The 19,991-nt window shown below is 37.1% G+C and overlaps 3 protein-coding genes across 5 annotated transcripts; 2 read left to right on the top strand and 1 right to left on the bottom strand.

The window, feature by feature from the left end:
- The first annotated feature begins 7,142 nt into the window (after positions 1 to 7,142).
- LOC137725506 (uncharacterized) lies at positions 7,143 to 12,409 on the top strand. Of its 2 annotated transcripts, XM_068464220.2 has the most exons (16): positions 7,167 to 7,696; positions 8,210 to 8,305; positions 8,423 to 8,539; positions 8,814 to 8,849; positions 9,063 to 9,173; positions 9,374 to 9,457; positions 9,532 to 9,650; positions 9,885 to 9,986; positions 10,322 to 10,438; positions 10,535 to 10,600; positions 11,085 to 11,151; positions 11,292 to 11,345; positions 11,527 to 11,622; positions 11,797 to 11,817; positions 11,937 to 11,972; positions 12,104 to 12,409. In XM_068464220.2, exons 2-16 carry the CDS (start codon positions 8,246 to 8,248, stop codon positions 12,248 to 12,250), a joined length of 1,233 nt encoding a protein of 410 aa, XP_068320321.2. In that variant the 5' UTR covers positions 7,167 to 7,696; positions 8,210 to 8,245; the 3' UTR covers positions 12,251 to 12,409. The 2 variants fall into 2 exon arrangements, with proteins under 2 accessions (XP_068320322.2, XP_068320321.2); XM_068464221.2 differs by lacking the exon at positions 8,210 to 8,305 and having other exon boundaries at positions 7,143 to 7,696; positions 8,358 to 8,539.
- Positions 12,410 to 13,675: 1,266 nt separating this feature from the next.
- SC3 (secretory carrier 3) lies at positions 13,676 to 18,394 on the top strand. 2 transcript variants are annotated; one of them, XM_068464199.2, is made up of 12 exons: positions 13,676 to 14,048; positions 15,454 to 15,570; positions 15,662 to 15,724; positions 15,868 to 15,901; positions 16,050 to 16,172; positions 16,644 to 16,706; positions 16,821 to 16,914; positions 17,225 to 17,270; positions 17,371 to 17,438; positions 17,615 to 17,663; positions 17,851 to 17,916; positions 18,018 to 18,394. In XM_068464199.2, exons 1-12 carry the CDS (start codon positions 13,989 to 13,991, stop codon positions 18,102 to 18,104), a joined length of 870 nt encoding a protein of 289 aa, XP_068320300.1. In that variant the 5' UTR covers positions 13,676 to 13,988; the 3' UTR covers positions 18,105 to 18,394. The 2 variants fall into 2 exon arrangements, with proteins under 2 accessions (XP_068320300.1, XP_068320299.1); XM_068464198.2 differs by having other exon boundaries at positions 13,713 to 14,048; positions 15,451 to 15,570.
- A 908-nt stretch (positions 18,395 to 19,302) lies between these two features.
- Positions 19,303 to 19,991, bottom strand: LOC137726551 (uncharacterized). Its single transcript, XM_068465483.2, has one exon. The coding sequence runs from the start codon at positions 19,907 to 19,909 to the stop codon at positions 19,463 to 19,465; it is 447 nt and encodes a 148-aa protein (XP_068321584.2). The 5' UTR covers positions 19,910 to 19,991; the 3' UTR covers positions 19,303 to 19,462.

Below are 19,991 nucleotides of genomic sequence, written 5' to 3'. Positions count from 1 at the left end.
GTCTGCTTTGGGCTTACCATTCCCTCACGGTTTTGTTTTTGGGAACTCACGAGCAACTTCCCAGTGGGTCACCCATCATGGGATTGCTCTAACCCCCTTCTCGCTTAACTTTGGAGTTCCTACGGAACCCGAAACCAGTGAGCTCTCAAAAGGCCTCGTGCTAGGTAGGGATGGGAATATACATATAAGGATCACTCCCCTGGGTGATGTGGGATGTCACAATCCACCCCCCTTAGGGGCCCGAAGTCCTCGTCGGCACACCAAGGCCAGGGTTAGGCTCTGATACCAAATTGTCACATCCCCGCCTGGGGCGGATCACTTCCCGGGCCCGCTCCACCACCGTAGCACGATATTGTCCGCTTTGGGCTTACCATTCCCTCACGGTTTTGTTTTTGAGAACTCACGAGCAACTTCCCAGTGGGTCATCCATCATGGGATTGCTCTAGCCTCCTTCTCGCTTAACTTCGGAGTTCCTACGGAACCTGAAGCAAGTGAGCTCCCAAAAAGCCTCGTGCTAGGTAGGGATGAGATATACATATAAGGATCACTGCCCTGGGCGATATGGGATGTCACTATAATTATTTATTTTAAGTTGTGGATAATTTAAATTAAGTTATCTTATCAGAATGTCATAATAATTAGATAATAAAATTGTGATGTAAATAAGTTAAATTTGAAGTTTTCAAAATGATACCTATGAATAAAAAAGAACATTACTAAATTGTATTTTTGGAGTTAAACTACTAAAATGCAACAAATAACTAGCCAAATGGGTTAAATGTAAAGAGTAACTTGTCGATTTAGTTAATGAATTATCATGTCACGCAGATCCAGACATATGTCTAGGATCAACATGTGACGTCACTCAAATACTCGTATAACTCACATACCCCATCTCAGGAACATGGCAATCGCAATTCGAGAATCAAATTGCAAAGAAATCTTTCGTTTACCTTATGGCTACATCTAACCTCCTCGTTAGACTGCCTACGTACCCTCAAATAGGGATCAAGCCATTCATAGTTCATTTCCACAAAACCAGACGTTTATTCTACTAAGTTCAAGCAGAAAAGCATATCATTCATCAATCATTTATTATAACCTGACAGCATGTAATTCCTGGACTCAGACTACATAACCAACCCCCATGAAAACATGATTTCTCTCCCATCCAACATATAAATCATTATGTCTCACCATGATATCACAATTCACAACATACATCATATTTACGAACCAACGAAACACAAAACCATTCTCTAGCCGCATTAATTAATTAATTTCATTAAAGTAATAACAATCATTCCCATATCTTCTAAATTCATACCTTATGAAATCATAATCGAATCATGAAAAATCCCGAAGGAGTCACTCAAATGTTCAACATTTTTCTAACTCAATTCACAAGACTCTCGAAACCATTGACATAAATATATATATATATATATATATATATATATATATATATATATATATATAACTAGGCCAAGCCTACTTCTCCAAACAATGGGATTTTAGGCCACTCCACGAAATTCAACAACCTCGAGTTCCGGACCACTCAACGGAACCAAACCAAATATGATTGCCTAAAAATGTACCATGTACAACCAATCATCATCACCTCTAAAGTTCGTATGGTCCCCCATCGAGGATATACCAAGCAAGACCACAGACATAAACTCGTCGTGTAGACAATGATCACCTATAGCAGATATACCAAGCATGATTACCCCAGAATATATATGGTCCCCCATCACGAATATACCAAGCAGGACTATTCATGTACCACAACTACGTGGTGCAATCTCATCATCACACATTAAACATAATTATACGCATACCTGCTATTGATTCCACATATCAACCAACATCCAACAATATGGAGCACAACACAAGGAATTCCCTTAATTACTAATTCTACTAAAAATCTAATAAAGCACCCAACTCATCTCCTGACTTCCATCTTCATCTCATGCTAGGTAGTAATGTCAAGTTCACATAGGTATTTAGTTGGCAAGCATATCCAAATAATTATCAAACAATATTTAGATCTCATAATTGTCATAACATTCATCATAATTATCATTCACATTATTAAAAAGTTAATCAAACACACACACACACACACACACACATATATATATATATATATATATATATATATATCACAACATCAATACACAAGCCAAATCATAGTTAATTAGCATAGGTCTATGGCTAAATATATAAGATTCACATTTCAATAGAAATCATAATTATAATACCAATTCATATTAGCAAATGATACTAATATAAGAAATTAAGATAATAACCATATCACATATGTTAAAGTTTGGTGACGTTCCAACGGTCGGATCGTTGATTCACACTTTTACCAATTAACGTATCGTAGAGAATTTAGGTTCCAACCATCAACTTATGTCATACAATTACCAAAACTGAGCTCAAGGCATCTAATTTAGCCTAAGAATAACATTGACGGCCCCCTGGCCACACGCCGTAACACGTGTCGCTGTGGGTGGCGGTTGGTCGCCCCGACTCGTCGGAAAAATTCAACTATTTCCAAAAATTACCAAAATTTACAGGAATGAAGATCTCAATAAGTAGAGTAAACTTTATACCTACGGCCAATGCCAATTTGGCCGGAAAACACCTCAAACTGACCATGAACCGCGGGAACCCTAAGGTGGGTGTGCTTCGAATTCAGCTTCCAATTGACTCCGACGTCTCCAACACCGCTGGGGCTTTGTTCCTGGGGTTGAATGGAGTATTTTGGTGGTGGTCATGGATGGTGAAACTTGCCGGAGCCTCGAGGAAAAGGGATAAAGCCGCCGAACACCCGTGGGTTCGTGGCTTCGAAATGGAAAAATGGGAAAGAAATTGGGAAATCTAACACTACAAAGATGTAAGGCTCATCAAGGGCTTTCCATGGACATCAAGATCACCCAAAACGGAGTTCGGATGAAGGAGATATGGCCGGGTCAAAATTGGAGTTTCGCAGGTCAAAAATGACCCAACTCGGGTCTTTCCCCTTTCCCCCTCCTTGCCTTCCTCTTATTGGGCTGTTTTCCCCTTTCTTCAAAATCTGATTGGTTCCCTTTTTATTAAACTAACTTAACCTTTAACCCACACGCGGGAATTAAATAATTCCCACAATCTATAGTTCACAATTTCAAACGTTCGTAACTATACCGTTTTAACTCGGACTTGCAAACGGCTTTTGCGTTCTTGGGTTCGTGATCTATTCGAATATGTTACTTGTGACTTCAAAAGGTCCACGAGTAAATAATAATTTTCCAAACTTCACTCTTTGTCACTATTTTAATTGAAATCTAGTTTCAAATAAATTAGTATACTTTCTCGAAAAATAATATAAAATCTCAATAATACAAATACATAGATTATAATAGTGTAATCCGAGAACGGGATTTCACATATCACGTAAGTGAAAATTAAGTACTTAAACTAATTTTTCGGTAAAAAAAAGTCCTTAAATTCAATGAAAACTGCTAATTTCATCTCCTCTATTATATTCAAAGCTATTCTATATAATTTTTTTGTCAACTTAAATCAGGTGATATACATGTAACACATTTTAAAGAGTAGTACTGTCATTTTTTTTTACCTATAGGTCTTCAACGTTGCATATTGATTTTTTTTAATTTACCCTCCAAAGTTAACTTCGTACATTTTAAAAAAAAAAAATCATCAGCCTCATAAAAAATTATCAATCTACTCTTCAAAATGTAAACTATTAATCTACTTTCAAAGTGCATCACCTTCAACTCATGTGACTTAGACTAACGAAAATTGATTAAAACAGTTTTAAATGTAATATTAGGAATGTATTTAGTAGATTTTAATTAATTTAAAGACTGATTTTCGTAGTTTAAAGCTTAATTTTCACTTGAATTATAATTTAAAATCGACACATTACTCGAAGTAATATGACCACGGCACCATGGCAATGGTAATTATCGAGAGAATAAAAAAAAGAGTAATTAAACATACCGTGGCTGAAAAGGTAATTCGCAACCAAGTCGGTTAATTGCTCGCAGTTTGATACACTTTTAACTATTAAAAGACTTATCGTGTATCGTACGATTAGAAATAATTTGAAATTTAAAATTTAAAATTAAATATAAATAGTACTTAACAAAAACTAATCGTATAATATACGATAAATGATCATGATCACGATCACGAAATCTCGCAAATCTTCAGAAAATGGATTCTCGCAGAACCCCTTTCCAAAAGGAATAATTGGAAGTCCGGCTTTTGAGGGGGTAAGGTGGAAGAGGTTGATTGGTCCAGCGCTTCTAATTTCTACACCAACTCCAACAATCTCTATGTACAGAAGTTCGAGTTGGTGTATTTTACAAAACATGTGAGAGGGGTTTGGCAATGGAAAGTGAGACTTTTGCCCTAATGGGTCCATGCTTTCGTATATTTTACAAAACAAACCAAAATTATGGACTGTGAGCGGACTTTTCACCAACCAGTTTTTCGTTTAGTGAAACACAACAAATTTGACAAAATAAGCCTCAACCTTATGAACTTCTTAAGTGATTAAGTTTGAAATATCGTCAGAATTATAAAGATTATTTGTGTGAAATTTAGGTAATTATATACACGTCTAAGTTTGTAGACCCAAAAAGACAAAAAAGGGGTTGGTTTTTTTTTTTTTGGAAACAAAAGGGGTAGGTTTCAAATATGCATAAATTCGCCTATGTAACTGTCCTATGCCACTATCACCCATTAATCATAGATTAAAGTAAATTCCCGTGCTAATATTGTAAAATATTGCTGTGACATCCTACATCGCCCAGGGGAGTGATCCTTAAATGTATATTCCAATCCCTACCTAGCACGAGGTCTTTTGGGAGCTCACTGGCTTCGAGTTCCGTAGGAACTCCGAAGTTAAACGAGAAGCGCTCGAGAGCAATCCCATGATGGGTGACCCACTGGGAAGTTGCTCGTGAGTTCCTAAAAACAAAACCGTGAGGGAATGGTAAGCTCAAAGCGGACAATATCGTGCTACGGTGGTGGAGCGGGCCCGGGAAGTGATCCGCCCTGGACGGGGATGTGACAAATTTGGTATCAGAGCCTAACCCTGGTCGTGTGTGTGCCGACGAGGACGTCAGGCCCCCAAGGGGGATGGATTGTGACATCCCACATCGCCCAGGGGAGTGATCCTTAAATGTATATTCCAATCCCTACCTAGCACGAGGCCTTTTGGGAGCTCACTGGCTTCGGGTTCCGTAGGAACTCCGAAGTTAAGCGAGAAGCGCTCGAGAGCAATCCCATGATGGGTGATCCACTGGGAAGTTGCTCGTGAGTTCCTAAAAACAAAACCGTGAGGGAATGGTAAGCCCAAAGCGGACAATATCGTGCTACGGTGGTGGAGCGGGCCCGGGAAGTGATCCGCCCCAGGCCGGGATGTGACAATTGTGCCCAAAACATGAACTGATAGAGAATCCATAAAGAGTCATACTTTTGAGAGTCTCCTTAATCACAAGTAATGAGTAATGTGAGTTTCTTTAGACACTCTGTCACCTCACATATTCAAGTAAATTTACGTGCCAATATTATAAAATATTGTGCTAAAAACATGAGGTGACAGAGAGTTTGCAAAGAGTCACACAACTCCTAAAATTAACACACAAAAAAAGTGTCGACCTTCCAAAATCGTTAACATTACATGAGTGTTTTAAGTTTCTCAACCAAATTCCTAGCTTAAAAAAGAAATCATCATCATTATCCTTAGCTAATTTGTTCAAAAAAGAAATCATAATTATTATCCTCAGCTCAAAAAAAAAAAAAAAAAAAAAAAAAAATCAACATAAAAGTATTATAGTGAAATTACAATCGAAGATTAATGAAAGGAAGGACGTATGTAAAAATTAAATAAACAGTTTTTCAACCCATGAAATATTAAGTTTTAAACAATAGCGAAGTCCACATGACAACAAATAAGCGAAAAAAGCAAGTTTAAAAAAATAGCTCGATTGGTTATATAACTTTTCCAACCCCAAACATCACATAAAACTAATAAATAAATAAAAAAACAGATTTAGTTTATAAATTTGAACCTTTGGGCAATAAAATGGCAAAAAAGCCCCACATGAAAAGTCCAAAGACGTGTTCGTTTTGGGGAATAAATAAATAAAAAAACAGATTTAGTTTATAAATTTGAACCTGTGGGCAATAAAATGGCAAAAAAGCCCCACATGAAAAGTCCTAAGACGTGTTCTAAGGGTGCGTTTGTTGCACCGGATTATCTTGGACTAAACTAGCTTCAGGGACTAAGTTGGACTAGCTTAGACTAGACTAAGTTGGATTAACTTAATGAAGTGTTTGGTGTAGTGTGGGACTTAGAAGGTGGACTAATAATAAATTATTATTATATTTTAATTTATTATTATCAAAATTAATATATGAATAAAAAAAGGGCATATCCCTCTTCTTCTTCTCGAATTATAGGTAGACTCTGCAACTTCGACCCCATTCAAACCCCAGAAAACATCAGAATTTAATCCAACCCAACAAAAAAGAAATGGACTTTTAATAAAATAAAAAAAAAAAAAAAAAAAAAAAAAGGCAAAGTACGATCTGCTTAAGAAGCTAAACTGGAAAAATTCGAAAAAAAAAAATAACACCAGATTGGCAGTGATCGATTGCAGCCGCTTGGTGAACATCGCGAATTCAAATTTGTAGCCAAAAGGATGCAGTCGAGAGGTCGGAGACGACAATGAGTCATCGTTGGAGATGGTGCAGTTGAGAGGAAATAAGGGAACGGTCTTAGCAATCCCATGGTTCTTGGGGGGTTTCGTTAAGACTGTTTAGTGAGCTCGTTAGTCTAGGTGAGTGAGACTTTATCCCATTAAAGTTAGTCATGGTGAGAAACAAACACTGGACTACCTTAACCTTTAATCCAGTCTAATCTAGTGAGAGCTAAAGAAGCCAAACAAACACACCCTAAGTGTTTTGGGGAACGTTGACGGGGAACGTAGACGCTTCACAGTCACAGGTCCTTGTCGTTTTCGAAAAAAATATCAAATTTTATAAAAATCAATAAAAAAAATTAAAAATAAAAGCAAAAATAAAAAAATAAGTCTGGTCTGAGATCTCACGGGATATAAAAAGGGATTTGGAACATGATATTTAGGAGTTACGAAACAAAAAACAGACACGGAGGTCGGAGGGTTCGCGTGTGTCTGATTCCTGCAGTGTCACTCGTCGGCGGCGGAAGATCAGAACCGAAAAATAAAGGACCCAATTTTATTTCTCTTTTCATAATTTTGTCACGATTTCAATGGATTTGTGATTCGTCCTCTGCGCATGCAACAGCTCACTACTACATCTGTACATCACCAGTAGCTGACTCCCCCTTGAAGTCCGCCTTTCGACTCTCTCTCCCCTCAACTGATTCTCTCTCTCTCTCTCTCTCTCTCTCTCTCTCTCTACTTTCTCTCTCTGAAAAGATTGTTCTTGCATTTTACCAAATCCTACGGTCTTCATTGATTCTGGGTTGGGCTTGCACTTTAGTGAGAGTGGCTGGCTTTTCTTTCTCTTCTATCCTCAGCTGGTGAATCGGACGGTCGTCAAGGCTTGATCTTTCATCAAATCTCTGCTTCTTGTTTTGCTTTCTTTTGGAGATTCACAGAGGAAAGCCGGAGCTTTTATTGTTTCCATGGTGAGTTTTCTCTTTTGGGTTCTCTTCGGTGATTGATCAGCTCAAGATTCTTCAATTGTTTCTGCAAAAAAATGGAATAAGAAAATTGACTTTCTGTATGTGGGTTTGTATTGTCTTTTGCCTAATTAAGATCTAATAAGGTTCATTTCTATGTAGAGGTTTTCCCAATGATGGAAAAGTTTAAAAAGAACATAACTTTATTTGTTTCCATTAATAAATTTCTTCAAACTTTGATGGGTTCTGCATTTTTTCTTTTATTAGATTTATGTATAGGATGAGCTCTCAAACTTGGATTTTGGTAATTTTGTGGATATATATATATATATATATATATATATCTATATATATCTATGGATATATATATATATATATATATATCTATATATATCTATGGATATATATATATATATATATATATATATATATATATATATATATATATAATTCATGGGATATTGTTCTTGGTAGCATTTGGTTGGAATTACAAATAATATTGGCTTCTGTTTGGTGCAGCTTCTTATGAAATTAAAGTAGAAAACTTGGTTGTCCATGAAGTCACCAAACTCATGGATATGGATGTTCAAGAAAAAGAATTCTTTTTCTGATGGGGTATGATCCAAAATTTCTTACCCTTTTTTGTTTGTTTTTGTATTGTATTAAGGTAAATTGGAGCCAAAAGGTTGTGTTCTATTGAGTAACCCATCTCAATGTACGATGCCGGTGCAGGGTAAAAGCGGAATGAAGATGAAGCAGCTGTCATTTATGGGAGTTGTATGTACAGTAATGTTATTCGTTGTGTATAGAACCACCAACTATCAGTATCAAGCTTATCAGCAGACAGAGGTACCATCTTACACACAAGAATTATGATAACAATTTTACTCCATTTGATTCGCCGATTGAAATGATTTTTCTTGGGTTCAAAGAGAAACTCAAAGTATAGTAGTAGTACTAGTAGCATTAGTATTGATTTTTGTTCGAGTTTGACCCTAAGTGTTCATAGTAGTGATAATTCGAAATATTTCCAGCTATTTGATATCATGATAATTCTATAAGTACTGTTTTCGTTGCCCTGGTGGTCAGTCTACTGATTGTCATTTGCCCTTTCGTGTATTAGATGGACGCAAAGTGGAATCCCTTTGACACAGTGAAGGTAGTGGTTCGATCCTTGTGTCCATGTTGACAAGTTAATGTTTTCTTGCCTTTCTATAATACCTTAAAGTAAGGCTTCAGTAGCACTCCTCCGTTGATTTCCAAAATACTGAGATTACCTGTCCGATATGAAACTCTTGTATGATTGAATCATCCATTGTGAGGATGTTTCTTCCTTCTTTATATCCTGAGGTTCTTCTGATACTTGCCTCAGGAAATTTTTGTGACTTCGAGAAAGTTGGACGGTTTACCACGTGGCATTATACAACCTAGGTCAGATTTAGAGCAAAGGCCTCTATGGTTGACAAGTAGTTCAAGGTTAAAGGTAAGATTCTGATCCTCTTGTGCAGTCGTTTATAATATCGCCTTAAAAGTTATTTCTTGCATGTCAACTTATCCTCAGTAATAGAAAGTTGATAGATGATTGCTCATTTACTGATAGACTGCAATGTGTAAACTAAAGTTTGTTCATTATGAACTGGGCTTGGACACTCTTTGTGATTTTGGGTGGTTATTTTGATTCAGGTCGGTGATTACAGCAACCGTAACTTGCTGGCTATTCCGGTTGGTATTAAGCAAAAGGATAGTGTTGATGCTATTGTGGGAAAGGTGAGTAATACATTTTTCTCTTGTTATGTTCCAAAGGACATCAAGTGACACTAGCCTAATTTTATCCATTTCAGTTTCTTCCAGAAAATTTTACCGTTATCCTATTCCATTATGATGGGAATGTTGATGGGTGGTGGGATCTTGAGTGGAGTAACGACGCCATACACATAGTTGCCCAAAACCAAACAAAGTGGTAAGTTAATAGTTCCATTCATGATTCTAATTGTCTGGCTTGAATATATAACATACATGTACTGCTGCAAGGTGCTCGTTTGATCTTGTTATGAAAAACATGCAAATTCTCTTCTTCTGAAAATCTCACAGTTGCATTTATCAAAGGGGCAGTTCCTACAAGTTCTGTTCCTGATTTTTTGTTCCGTTTCTCGTTACTCTTTCCTTCATCCTAGATTTTATGGTTTGTTTTCAGGTGGTTTGCCAAACGCTTTCTACATCCAGATATTGTGTCCATTTATGATTACATATTCCTTTGGGATGAGGATTTGGGGGTTGAGAATTTTCATCCAGGAAGGTAATTTAGGACGTTTTATGCAACACATACTCTGATTAGGACTGTTTTTTAGTTAGTTATTCGTAATTACACTATAGTGAGGGCATATCAATTAAATGTAAGTTTATTGCATTTTCTTGTACTGAAACATCTTTTTTAGGACTATAATTCAGAAGATTTTCTGTTTGAAATTATTTTAATTAGTTAACTTGTCCGAAATTTTTTTAAGAGAGTTTATTTTGTCTAAATGCTTTGATTTGATCCCATAAGCAGCATATGGTTTTATTTTCATGCTATTTATCTGGATCGTATTTGGCACGATAGCCGGTAACTTAAATTTTTGTTTTGTTTCCCAGATACCTTGAAATTGTAAAAGAAGCGGGACTGGAGATATCTCAGCCAGCTTTGCATCCAAATTCAACAGATATACATCATAGAATTACAATTCGTGCTAAAAAAAAGAAGTTTCATAGGTGAATATGGTGGTTTCAAAACAACTCTCTTAAAAGTCTATTTATTTAATTTTCTGAGTACGTGTTATCTTAATACAAAATTTTCACTCATCGCAGAAGAGTCTATGACACCAGAGGCAGCACAAAGTGTACAGAAGCAAGTCAGGGACCACCATGCACCGGGTGAGTGTCATACTGGTTTACTGTATACTAGACACAGCTATTCCTTCAACGTTTGAAGAATTTGTTGGCTGTTTATATCTGTGTGATGACTAGTTGTGAGGTCTGACCTGCCTCGTATGTTTTCTTGGTTTTACCACTGCTTCTAAAATCCGTTAAGGTGAGAGCTGACAATAATTCTATATTCTGAGACACTCTCATACTTGTGTAATTCAACTTTGCACTGGGATGTTGTGGATACCAGAACTTGAATTTAGGATCAAATGTTGGGATGTGGGCTAACTTTTATTCAATAGTCTAACACTGTCTTTTGTCGATTGTCATTCTGGGTGAAGAAAAGTTAACAATTAAGACAAAACATTCCAAGGAGTCATCTGATTTCCGAATTGCAAGAATCCTAATCAGTTGATTTTTTGGGATATAGTTTATAATTTTCTAGAATGGAGTGTAGGACTTGTTGCTTAGCCACTTAATTTTACAAATGCAGGTTTGTGGAAGGCATGGCTCCGGTTTTTTCAAGAGCTGCCTGGCATTGTACTTGGCATCTTATACAGGTAGCCGTAGTATCTTAGTCTGTTCTCGTCTACTATAATATATTGTTGAAGAAAACCTTAATCTTGCATAATTTAGGCGTAATACTATTTTGAAAATTATCTTTATTAAATCCTCACGGAGCAGCTTTCTTTTTGTTCAGAATGATCTTGTACATGGATGGGGTCTGGACATGAAACTTGGGTATTGTGCACAGGTAAGAGTTACTTTCCTGGTTCTTGTTAGGATCGATTTCCTCATTAGGTTGCTCGAGTTTAGGTTGCTAGAAATTGCTTAGGTTTCTTACCTTTGCTTGACTATTGCTTATTCGAATCAATAATCCCGAGTCAGTTTATACAAAATTCAGCTGGCCATAACTAGAATGTCACATTTTTCAGGGAGACCGTACCAAGAAAGTCGGAGTTGTTGATAGTGAATATATTGTTCATAAGGGAATACAAACTTTGGGAGAAGGTGGTTCGTCGACAAACAAGGTTAGTTAATCTCTGCCTATTCCTTGTCTGCTAGAGAAGGAAATTCTGGTGCTTGCAAGTGTTAGAAAATAAACATCTCTTGCACATGCATATTTGATGTTTATCGGCGGCCAAGTTTTTTTCACTTGTTCTTTCACTATTAACATTTCCCATATTTCCTTTCCCTATTTCCAGGTTCCTGAGAAGAAGAGTAAGGTAAACTTCACAACAAGCAATAGCCATCTCTGTCTTCTTCGTTTTCCCCATCAAAAGATTCGACAATTACTAGCATTCTAAATTTGATCTTGTCTTCTTTCTTTCTTAATGATATACAGAAACGAGCTGCTCCTGGGCATGACATGCGAATTGAGGTGAGACCTGCTGTCCAATATGTAGTATAGATGCCAAAGTTATCATGCAAAACCGCCAATCCTCTCAACGTATTACCCTCAATATATGAGTGATGCTTTATTTACCAACGTATTGGTTTTTACATATGCAGATTAGGAGGCAGTCTACACGGGAGTATACAACCTTCAAAGAGCGGTGGAATAACGCAGTAGAAGAGGACTTGAACTGGATTGATCCATTTAAAAGCAGCCTAAAACGCAGGAAACAGCGTAGACGCAACAACCAGTTGAGCTCTTAACTTACAAATCCAACAGCGTAGACGCAGCTTCATTCAGAGGCGCTCGGTCTCGTCTATACCCCCATAGTTTGTGTAGCGTTTCATTGAACCCGTAATTAATTCATTATTTGAATTCTTCACAAGTTTTGTTCCTTGCAATTCAGATTTTGCCTCCCCCCACTGTATCTTGTTCCGGCCGCGTTTTTTGTTCCTTTCATTTTCTTTGCTATACAAAGTTTTATAGGTTTTGGTGCCAAATAGTCTTTGAAGATGACAGTGAATTTACTGTATTCAAGCCTGGACGAAGGAGGAAAGGGAGGACATCAGGCAGTCGACAACCGATATTCTATTTTCACTGACAATCGACATTCTATTTTCACGTCAAATTCGTATGATTTCTGGATTCAAAGTTTTCGAATTTTCAAAAATCAAAGAAAAAAAATGAATAGATGTAATTGAAAAAAGAGACGATAAATCCTTCTGGAAGCACATGAACAGCGCATTGACGCGTATCCGTACAAATAATAAAGTCCAAGTCTTTACAGCTGGTGCCTTCGTACAAATAAGAATTTCTAAGTTGTCGGTTAGTACAAATGACAAAGAAAGTAGGGAATTGATTTTCAAACTCTCGTTTTTATCTGAATTTATCGTAATTCACTTTGTTTTAGTTTTGAGCAAATTAAAAGAGAATCGATGAGACGGAAACAAAACGATAAGTGCATTAGGAAAAACCGAGAGTGAAAACTCGCAAAACAAAACAGAGATACTTGCCAATGGCCGTGGCATGCGACACTTGCCTAATTTTTTTATTATTTATTGGAGGGTGACACCAATTTTAGGAAATATAAACAATAAAACTTGTTACAACCAAAGCAACAGCTAACAATAATATGAAAGGGTGTGATATCCATACGTTCCATTTTACTTCTCACACACCTTTTTAATTTTCAGCCGTCGGATCGGATGAATTGAAGAAGATCAACGGATAGAAATTATTACGAAATGTGTGGATAGCACATCCCTAACATGAAAGGAGAAGCATGTGGACTAATTCACCAAGCCTTTGCATTAAGTTTCTTTTTGTTTATAAATATGCATTTACAATACATCGAACCACACTAATCTATCGAACTTATCACCAACTAAAATATATTTCATTCTTATCTCGTAATTCAATACATTCTATTATGCTTAATTTCATTTTTTAATTTTTATACGTTCGAAAATTTATCAGAACAATAGTCATTTAGCGCCTAAACAATTCTTTTCTTGTAACTCGTTAGAACACCTCTTTCAATCAAATTGAGATTTGGTAGCACTTCATCAATGTCATTGTCTTTTTTTTTTTTAAAAGAAAAGCAATGTCATTGTCTAAAAACACGAAAGAACAACCGCCCAAAATTAAAAATCAAATTTTCATATATGCCCCCAAAAATCAGAAAAATCAAATAAAAAAAAAAGGCCGCATTGGCTGTCAATAGCTGCCAAACAAAGAGTAGACGAGTCCTCCGCTTTCTCTCTCTAGAAAAAAAAAAAACATTAAACAAAGCAACCGTTCTCCTTACTTTCTCTCTCTAGAAATTCCATTTCTTCTCCCCCAGACTTTCCTTCATTCTTTTGAGCCTGAAAATATATTTTTCTTCAATTTTGTTTCTTCCATCACAAGTTTTTTCCTTTATTCTCTGCCCGTCGTCTCAGATCTCTCAGACAAGCTCTGAGACTGGTCCTTTGGGCGCTCAAATCTCTCTCTCTCCCCGCCATGGCTGGCCGCTACGACAGTAACCCTTTTGCCGAAGAAGACGAAGTCAATCCCTTCTCGGTGAGTTTTCTTTCTCGATGATTATTGCTGCTGTTTCTGCTGAAATCAACTGAATTCAAATTGGGTTTTCCGATTTGGTCAATCTGGTTGACTAAAGTCCTTGACTTGCTGGGAATTTGGATTTGGATTTTGGAGATTTAAAGATCTGCATTTCGCTGTGAAATTGAAGTAAATCAAGTAAATTTACCTTAACCAACTTCGTAAATCTGCGTTTTTCGGGTTTTAAATGTATCAGTTTGCTCTAGATTTTATGACGTAATAACCTTATCTAAATCCAACTACGTAATTTGTTTTTCTTTGCAAATTTTGAGTTGGATATGTTTTGGGAATGGGATTCCAGAGTCTAAATAGTCTCTGGGCGACTAGGACTAGGATTGGGCTATTTAACACCAATCCCAGCCTGGATCAAACTTGGGGTTAATTAAGAACTGGATAAGCTGGGTTTATACCTTCCCTAGGTGGCCTTAAATGAGGACCTGCATGTATAGAACCAAGCCTTTCCCTAGGATTAGTCCAAGCCAAGCCTATCCTATGTATCAAACATGCCCATGTATTGGGTTTAATATGTTGGCTTCCTTAGACATTGTCGTTTGCTTGTGGGAAATGTTTTGGTGTGGGTTATTAACTATAGGTTTGACTCTAAGAGGACAAGAATGTTCGACTTCAGATACGACACTACATTGTAAGATATGATGTAGATTCCTGTAATCCAGTTAATAAAAGTCTGTTATACTTGAATGCCTCCATTCACAAGTCTTTGTTTCTAATTTCCGACACCCGATTACGGGTGGAGGGGATACGTATGAAAGGTCCCAATATTTAAAGTTTCTATTAACCTGTGAATCTGTGATGTTGTAATCTGATTAACATCTTTAGTGTCACCATGGAAGTTTACAAAGAAGAAGAAGGAAGCCGTTATCTTTGCTTGTGATATTTAATCTCTTCTTAAAGATAGAAAATGAGTTTTTCACTACAGGTGTTTTTATTTGGGAATTAATATGAATAGAATTCTGTGAGATTCTAGATGCTGAATTTCATTTTGGTCTTCAAATAGAAAATTTTGTCAGTCACATGAATGCTGCTTCTTTGTATTCTGTCTTCCATTAAAGTTGTGCATTCTGTATGACTACACATAGGTAATGTAATTTGTAAAGTATCTTCTTGCTTCTTGCATCCCAGCTATGTATTATATTTGAGTGCACATGTAGATACCAAGCTATGTATATGTCTACCTTATTTCAGATGTAAGCTCTACCTTGTCGGTAAGCATAGTGTGTACGCTGTCCATTGTAAACTTATCAGGCACATGAAACATAAATAATGGCTTTATATTTAAAATTTGATACTTAGCTTGCTTTTTATTACCTGTTGCTTGAGCTCTTATGATGTGATACGTAATTAGCAGAATCCCGGAAGTGTTGCTCCTGCCAAAAACTCAAGACTTTCACCTCTTCCTCCTGAACGTGCTGGTTTCAACTACGGCCTTGGTGAAACCGTTGATATACCTATCGATGGAAATGCAGTAAGTTTTAATTTTAGGTTGTTAGTTAGGCAATTGAAATTGACTTCTTTTGTTTACAAAGTATAGTTTTTATTTATTTATTATTATTTAGGATTTGAAAAAGAGGGAGAGGGAACTCCAAGCTAAAGAAGCTGACTTGAGAAAGCGGGAGGAGGTATGACTTGAAAGAAACTCTAAATTCATGTGTGAAATGATTCTTAAAAAAAGCATGGCACTAAATGTTTCAGTCAATTCCTTGTTATAGTTGCTTGTTCATCCAAACTAATTTTAACTGTCATCTTTTGCGAAATTATGCAGATTGTAAAACGGAAAGAAGCAGCTGCCGCACGTGGTATTTTACTTTTGACTTTATCTTACTGAATCTCTCTTTCTCCTCATTTGGGGGGAGCTTAAAATAATGTTTTTCAAAACATTTACAAGTTCGATGTTCTTTGAAATTTTATGAACTAAAGTTTTCCACGCTCCCTTTTGTTTTGCAGCTGGAATTGTTCTGGAGGATAAAAATTGGCCACCTTTCTTCCCAATTATCCATCATGATATTGCAAATGAAATACCAATTCATTTGCAGAGGCTGCAGTATGTTGCATTCACAACATGGTTAGGTGTGTCAGTCATTGTTTAATTTATGGATGTTTTAATTATGTGTCAACTTTATATCACTATTCTTACGTACGCTTGCTTTTATTATAGATTCATAGGTACAGTGGCTTTTTGTTCCCTTTTCTGGAAATCATGATTGTTTTCGTGGATCTTGGACTATGATTTTGAGGCTTGCAATTTGATGAAAGCCAAAACTTTTAACAATCATAAGTATAGAAGTCGGTGGCAGTCTGTATACGTATCATTACACGAACTTGGCTTCTAAAACTAACCTGTTGTGCTGAGCAGATGTAGTTTCTAATCATCTGTTTTTTTAGCATTACTTCATCTTGCCTTTTGGGTGTGAGCTGTGTGAGTCTATCTGTGTGGTGTGATGTTTTATATTTTATTTTATTGTTTATGTATCCTAAACTTCTAATCTAAAGTTCATTGAAACCTGTCTAAATTTTGTGATGATCGATGGTGTTATGCAGGAATTGTTCTTTGCCTTTTCTGGAATATAATAGCCGTTACTACAGCATGGATTAAGGGGGATGGTGAGTGTGAAATTGATCATATCCTTTGCAACTGTCCTGCACACAATCAAGTATTCATTTTGGTTCTATCCTCAAGTTGGGTGAAATTGATCATATCCTGATTTTGTAATGCAGGGGTAAAAATTTGGTTCCTTGCTATTATCTACTTCATAGCAGGGGCTCCTGGATCATATGTCCTGTGGTACCGTCCACTGTACCGAACTTTCAGGTATATATTGCCCATTTTTATTAAATCCTGCCAGTGTCCTAGTTCTCTGAGCTACTTGTCTATGCTACTGGTATTGGATTTGGGTAGTGTGATAGTATTGGTGATGGTAATGAGGAATTGATCTGGTTCATTTGCTGCAAGTTCCAAGTTGTTAAGCAATGTCGTTGGACGACTTGGATTATATAATAACCTCTGTTCTGACATCTAGTGCTAATGCATATGTTATTGTTTCAACCATGCGGAATGTACCTGCTGAATTTGTAGTTAGCTATGCTCTTGATTTGAATTCTCTCATTTCATCTTCTTGCAGGTCTGAGAGTGCTTTGAAGTATGGATGGTTTTTCATGTTTTATATGGTAAGCTGTCCCAAAAAAAATTTGTTGTAGTTGGTATGCAGTTCACATTGTCGTTGAGCATAATTGGCTAGTCACATATTCTATTTTCTTCTACCTACAGCTCCACATTGGGTTCTGCATCTTTGCTGCGGTGGCTCCTCCGATATTCTTCAAAGGGAAATCTCTCACGTATGTATTTTAATTGAATTTCCCTTGCATTTATTAGACATTTATGATTTATCAATGGATTTTTTATTTGGTGGATGCTGATGGATATACGAAGTGAAAATGTTGGATATATGAAGTGAAAATGTTTTCTCCCTTGTATCCTGCTTATGATTCTCTGTCGTGTGCCTTTCAAACAGTGGCATTCTGGCTGCAATTGATGTTCTGAGCGAACATGCTTTGGTTGGGGTAAGATTGTTGGTCCAAAAGTATATTTTTCTTCTAAAATTTTGTATGGCTGCCCCACCCACATGAGTGTCGCCCATTCAGATACTTTAGAGAATATGGGTTGAAAGCATATCCTAAATGTTTTCGAAATATTTAAGGGAGAAACCATACAGTCGTTGATGATACTATTATTTTTCTGTCCTTGCAGATCTTTTACTTCATCGGATTTGGAATGTTCTGTCTAGAAGCAGTGCTTAGCGTCTGGGTTATTCAGGTCTATTTCCCAACCCAATTCTCGTTGCCAAATTCTCACAAAAGCTAGCACTTGTTCTTTGGTCTTTTTACAACATATTTCCCTCCCTTTTACATGTGCAGCAAGTATACATGTACTTCCGAGGAAGCGGCAAAGCTGCTGAAATGAGGCGTGAAGGAGCGAGAGGAGTCATGAGGGCAGCACTCTGAAGCTAAAATCGGGCACGGAGAAGAAAAGATGGCGGACTTCTGTATGTCATATAGGTTGTAAATGCCCCTTTAGTTGCAGGATTTGCGGGTACAGATGGTTTCGCTTGAGCCTTAATTTTTTTTGTTTGTTCCATATTACGCCTGTTTCGTAGATGACTCTTAAGTGCTACCTCTGTTTCTATGCTGGAGAATGGTTAGGAGGCTTGACATCACCGGCTTGCTAGAAACATCTTGTTTTCTTCATGTTTTCTGTTTCTGAAAACTGTTAATTCCATCATTTTTTTGCCTAAGTTTTCGATTACTGCATTCTTTTTTCGCTGACTACGTTCTTTCAATGATATTATGAAATTTGTAACCTTTCGAACTCGTTTCCTCCTTGGAAATCCATTGTTGTACTTGTGTGGTAGAATTTTCCTATTTACAGTGGGGATCAAGCTTCTTGATTAGGTATAGATAAGCTGCCAAACTTCTCACAACGCTGATATTTAATGTTTTGAGGCTGCTTCTGTACGGATGTAATTAATTTCTATGACTATGAAAAGTACCCTTTGTTGTACCTCCATGGATTAAACACATACCTCTAGTACTAAAATGAAAGCAACATGTATCCTAAGTACCCCTTGTTCGAATCTCACTGATCAGAACCCAAGAATGCTGGATCACTCAAATTGAATCTCACAATCCTTGTTAGCTCATTCCTCTGACTCACTTTACACAAACTAAGGTTTGATATCTCTTTCACACAAATAAAAAGCTCGAATTTCATGGTCCTTAGGCTCTGGACAACATAAAGGATCCAAATTCATATTCTAATCGAAAGATAACTTATGTTTTTTGGGGTGCAAATATAATCTGGTTTGTTACGAAGGTTATCTAACCAACCATGTTTTAAAAAAATTAAGAATGTTAAGATTATTGAACTATCAAACTCTATTTGGGTTGGAAATGCTTTTGTAAAAATGTGCTTTTGTTTATAACGCCTTTCCATTTAGAGGCACACCAACGATTTCAACAAACATTCTAGTGTTTCTTGTATAAAATCACTTTTGTGCACAAGAAGTCTCAGTTCAGAAGCATTTTTAACTGTTTTTTCGTCAAATATTGTTAGAGATGTTTTTGTTATGAATAAATTATTTCTACAGAACATTCTCATAAGCGTTTTTATTATCTGAAAGCGGTTTCAAATGCAAGCTTGAGGGGCAAGAGAACATTATTCTTAGATAAAGCAAAATGACATATATATATATATATCGTAGGTTTACATCACATCACATGCATAACCATACTAATTATAGTAACTATATTACCGGCTACCGGCTGCAGTACCATAACAAAAGGAACGGGAGCAGCCTATTCCTCTAGCAGTAGGCAGTACACTTCTTGCAATCTATAGTGCACCCGCCGCCTCCGCCACCGCCGCCATAACCCTTCCCTGACCGGCTGTAGGAAGTGAAGCACTTAGCAGGGCACGTCAGCTTCTTCTTGTAGCACGGACCCTTTTCCTTACACACAAGAGAAGTCCTCACAGTTCCACCCTTGGAATGCCCTCCAATAGGACCTCCATACCCTCCTCCATACCCGCCACCTACGCCGTTTCCGAACCCCTTTCCGAACCCGGGTATGTCAAACCCTGGCGGGACAAACCCGCCAAAGCCACCATTGCCGCCACCAGTAGCAGCACCACCTTTGTCCTTTGAGTGCTTGAGCTCAGCTGAGAAGGGTCCATCCGATCCGGGTCGGGCTGAGATGCCAAGTGAAGCAGTGAGGAGCAAAGTGACTAGGAAAAGACTTGCTATTGGGATCATTTTTTTTTTTTTTTTTTACTTTTTGGAAAAGCACATATGGAGTGTGATGAGATAGAGAAGCGAAGGGAGTGTTTGGGGAAAG

The sequence above is a fragment of the Pyrus communis genome, chromosome 5 (assembly GCF_041283825.1).
Source record: "Pyrus communis isolate YQ-2024b chromosome 5, ASM4128382v1, whole genome shotgun sequence".
In the NCBI taxonomy this organism is placed as follows: Eukaryota; Viridiplantae; Streptophyta; class Magnoliopsida; order Rosales; family Rosaceae; genus Pyrus; species Pyrus communis.
Note: the sequence above shows the minus strand (reverse complement) of the source record. Positions and strands in the feature narration are given on the sequence as shown.

What these genes read in the sequence shown, in the direction of transcription:
- LOC137725506 (XM_068464220.2), top strand. Translation starts at nt 8,246, where the DNA reads ATGAAGTCACCAAACTCATGGATATGGATGTTCAAGAAAAAGAATTCT. An exon ending in ATCCCTTTGACACAGTGAAG is followed by an intron (nt 8,850 to 9,062) that starts GTAGTGGTTCGA and finishes TACTTGCCTCAG; the next exon opens with GAAATTTTTGTGACTTCGAG. An exon ending in AACTTGGGTATTGTGCACAG is followed by an intron (nt 11,346 to 11,526) that starts GTAAGAGTTACT and finishes CACATTTTTCAG; the next exon opens with GGAGACCGTACCAAGAAAGT.
- LOC137726551 (XM_068465483.2), bottom strand. Translation starts at nt 19,909, where the DNA reads ATGATCCCAATAGCAAGTCTTTTCCTAGTCACTTTGCTCCTCACTGCT.
- SC3 (XM_068464198.2), top strand. Translation starts at nt 13,989, where the DNA reads ATGGCTGGCCGCTACGACAGTAACCCTTTTGCCGAAGAAGACGAAGTC. An exon ending in AGCATGGATTAAGGGGGATG is followed by an intron (nt 16,707 to 16,820) that starts GTGAGTGTGAAA and finishes TTTGTAATGCAG; the next exon opens with GGGTAAAAATTTGGTTCCTT. An exon ending in GGTTTTTCATGTTTTATATG is followed by an intron (nt 17,271 to 17,370) that starts GTAAGCTGTCCC and finishes TTCTACCTACAG; the next exon opens with CTCCACATTGGGTTCTGCAT.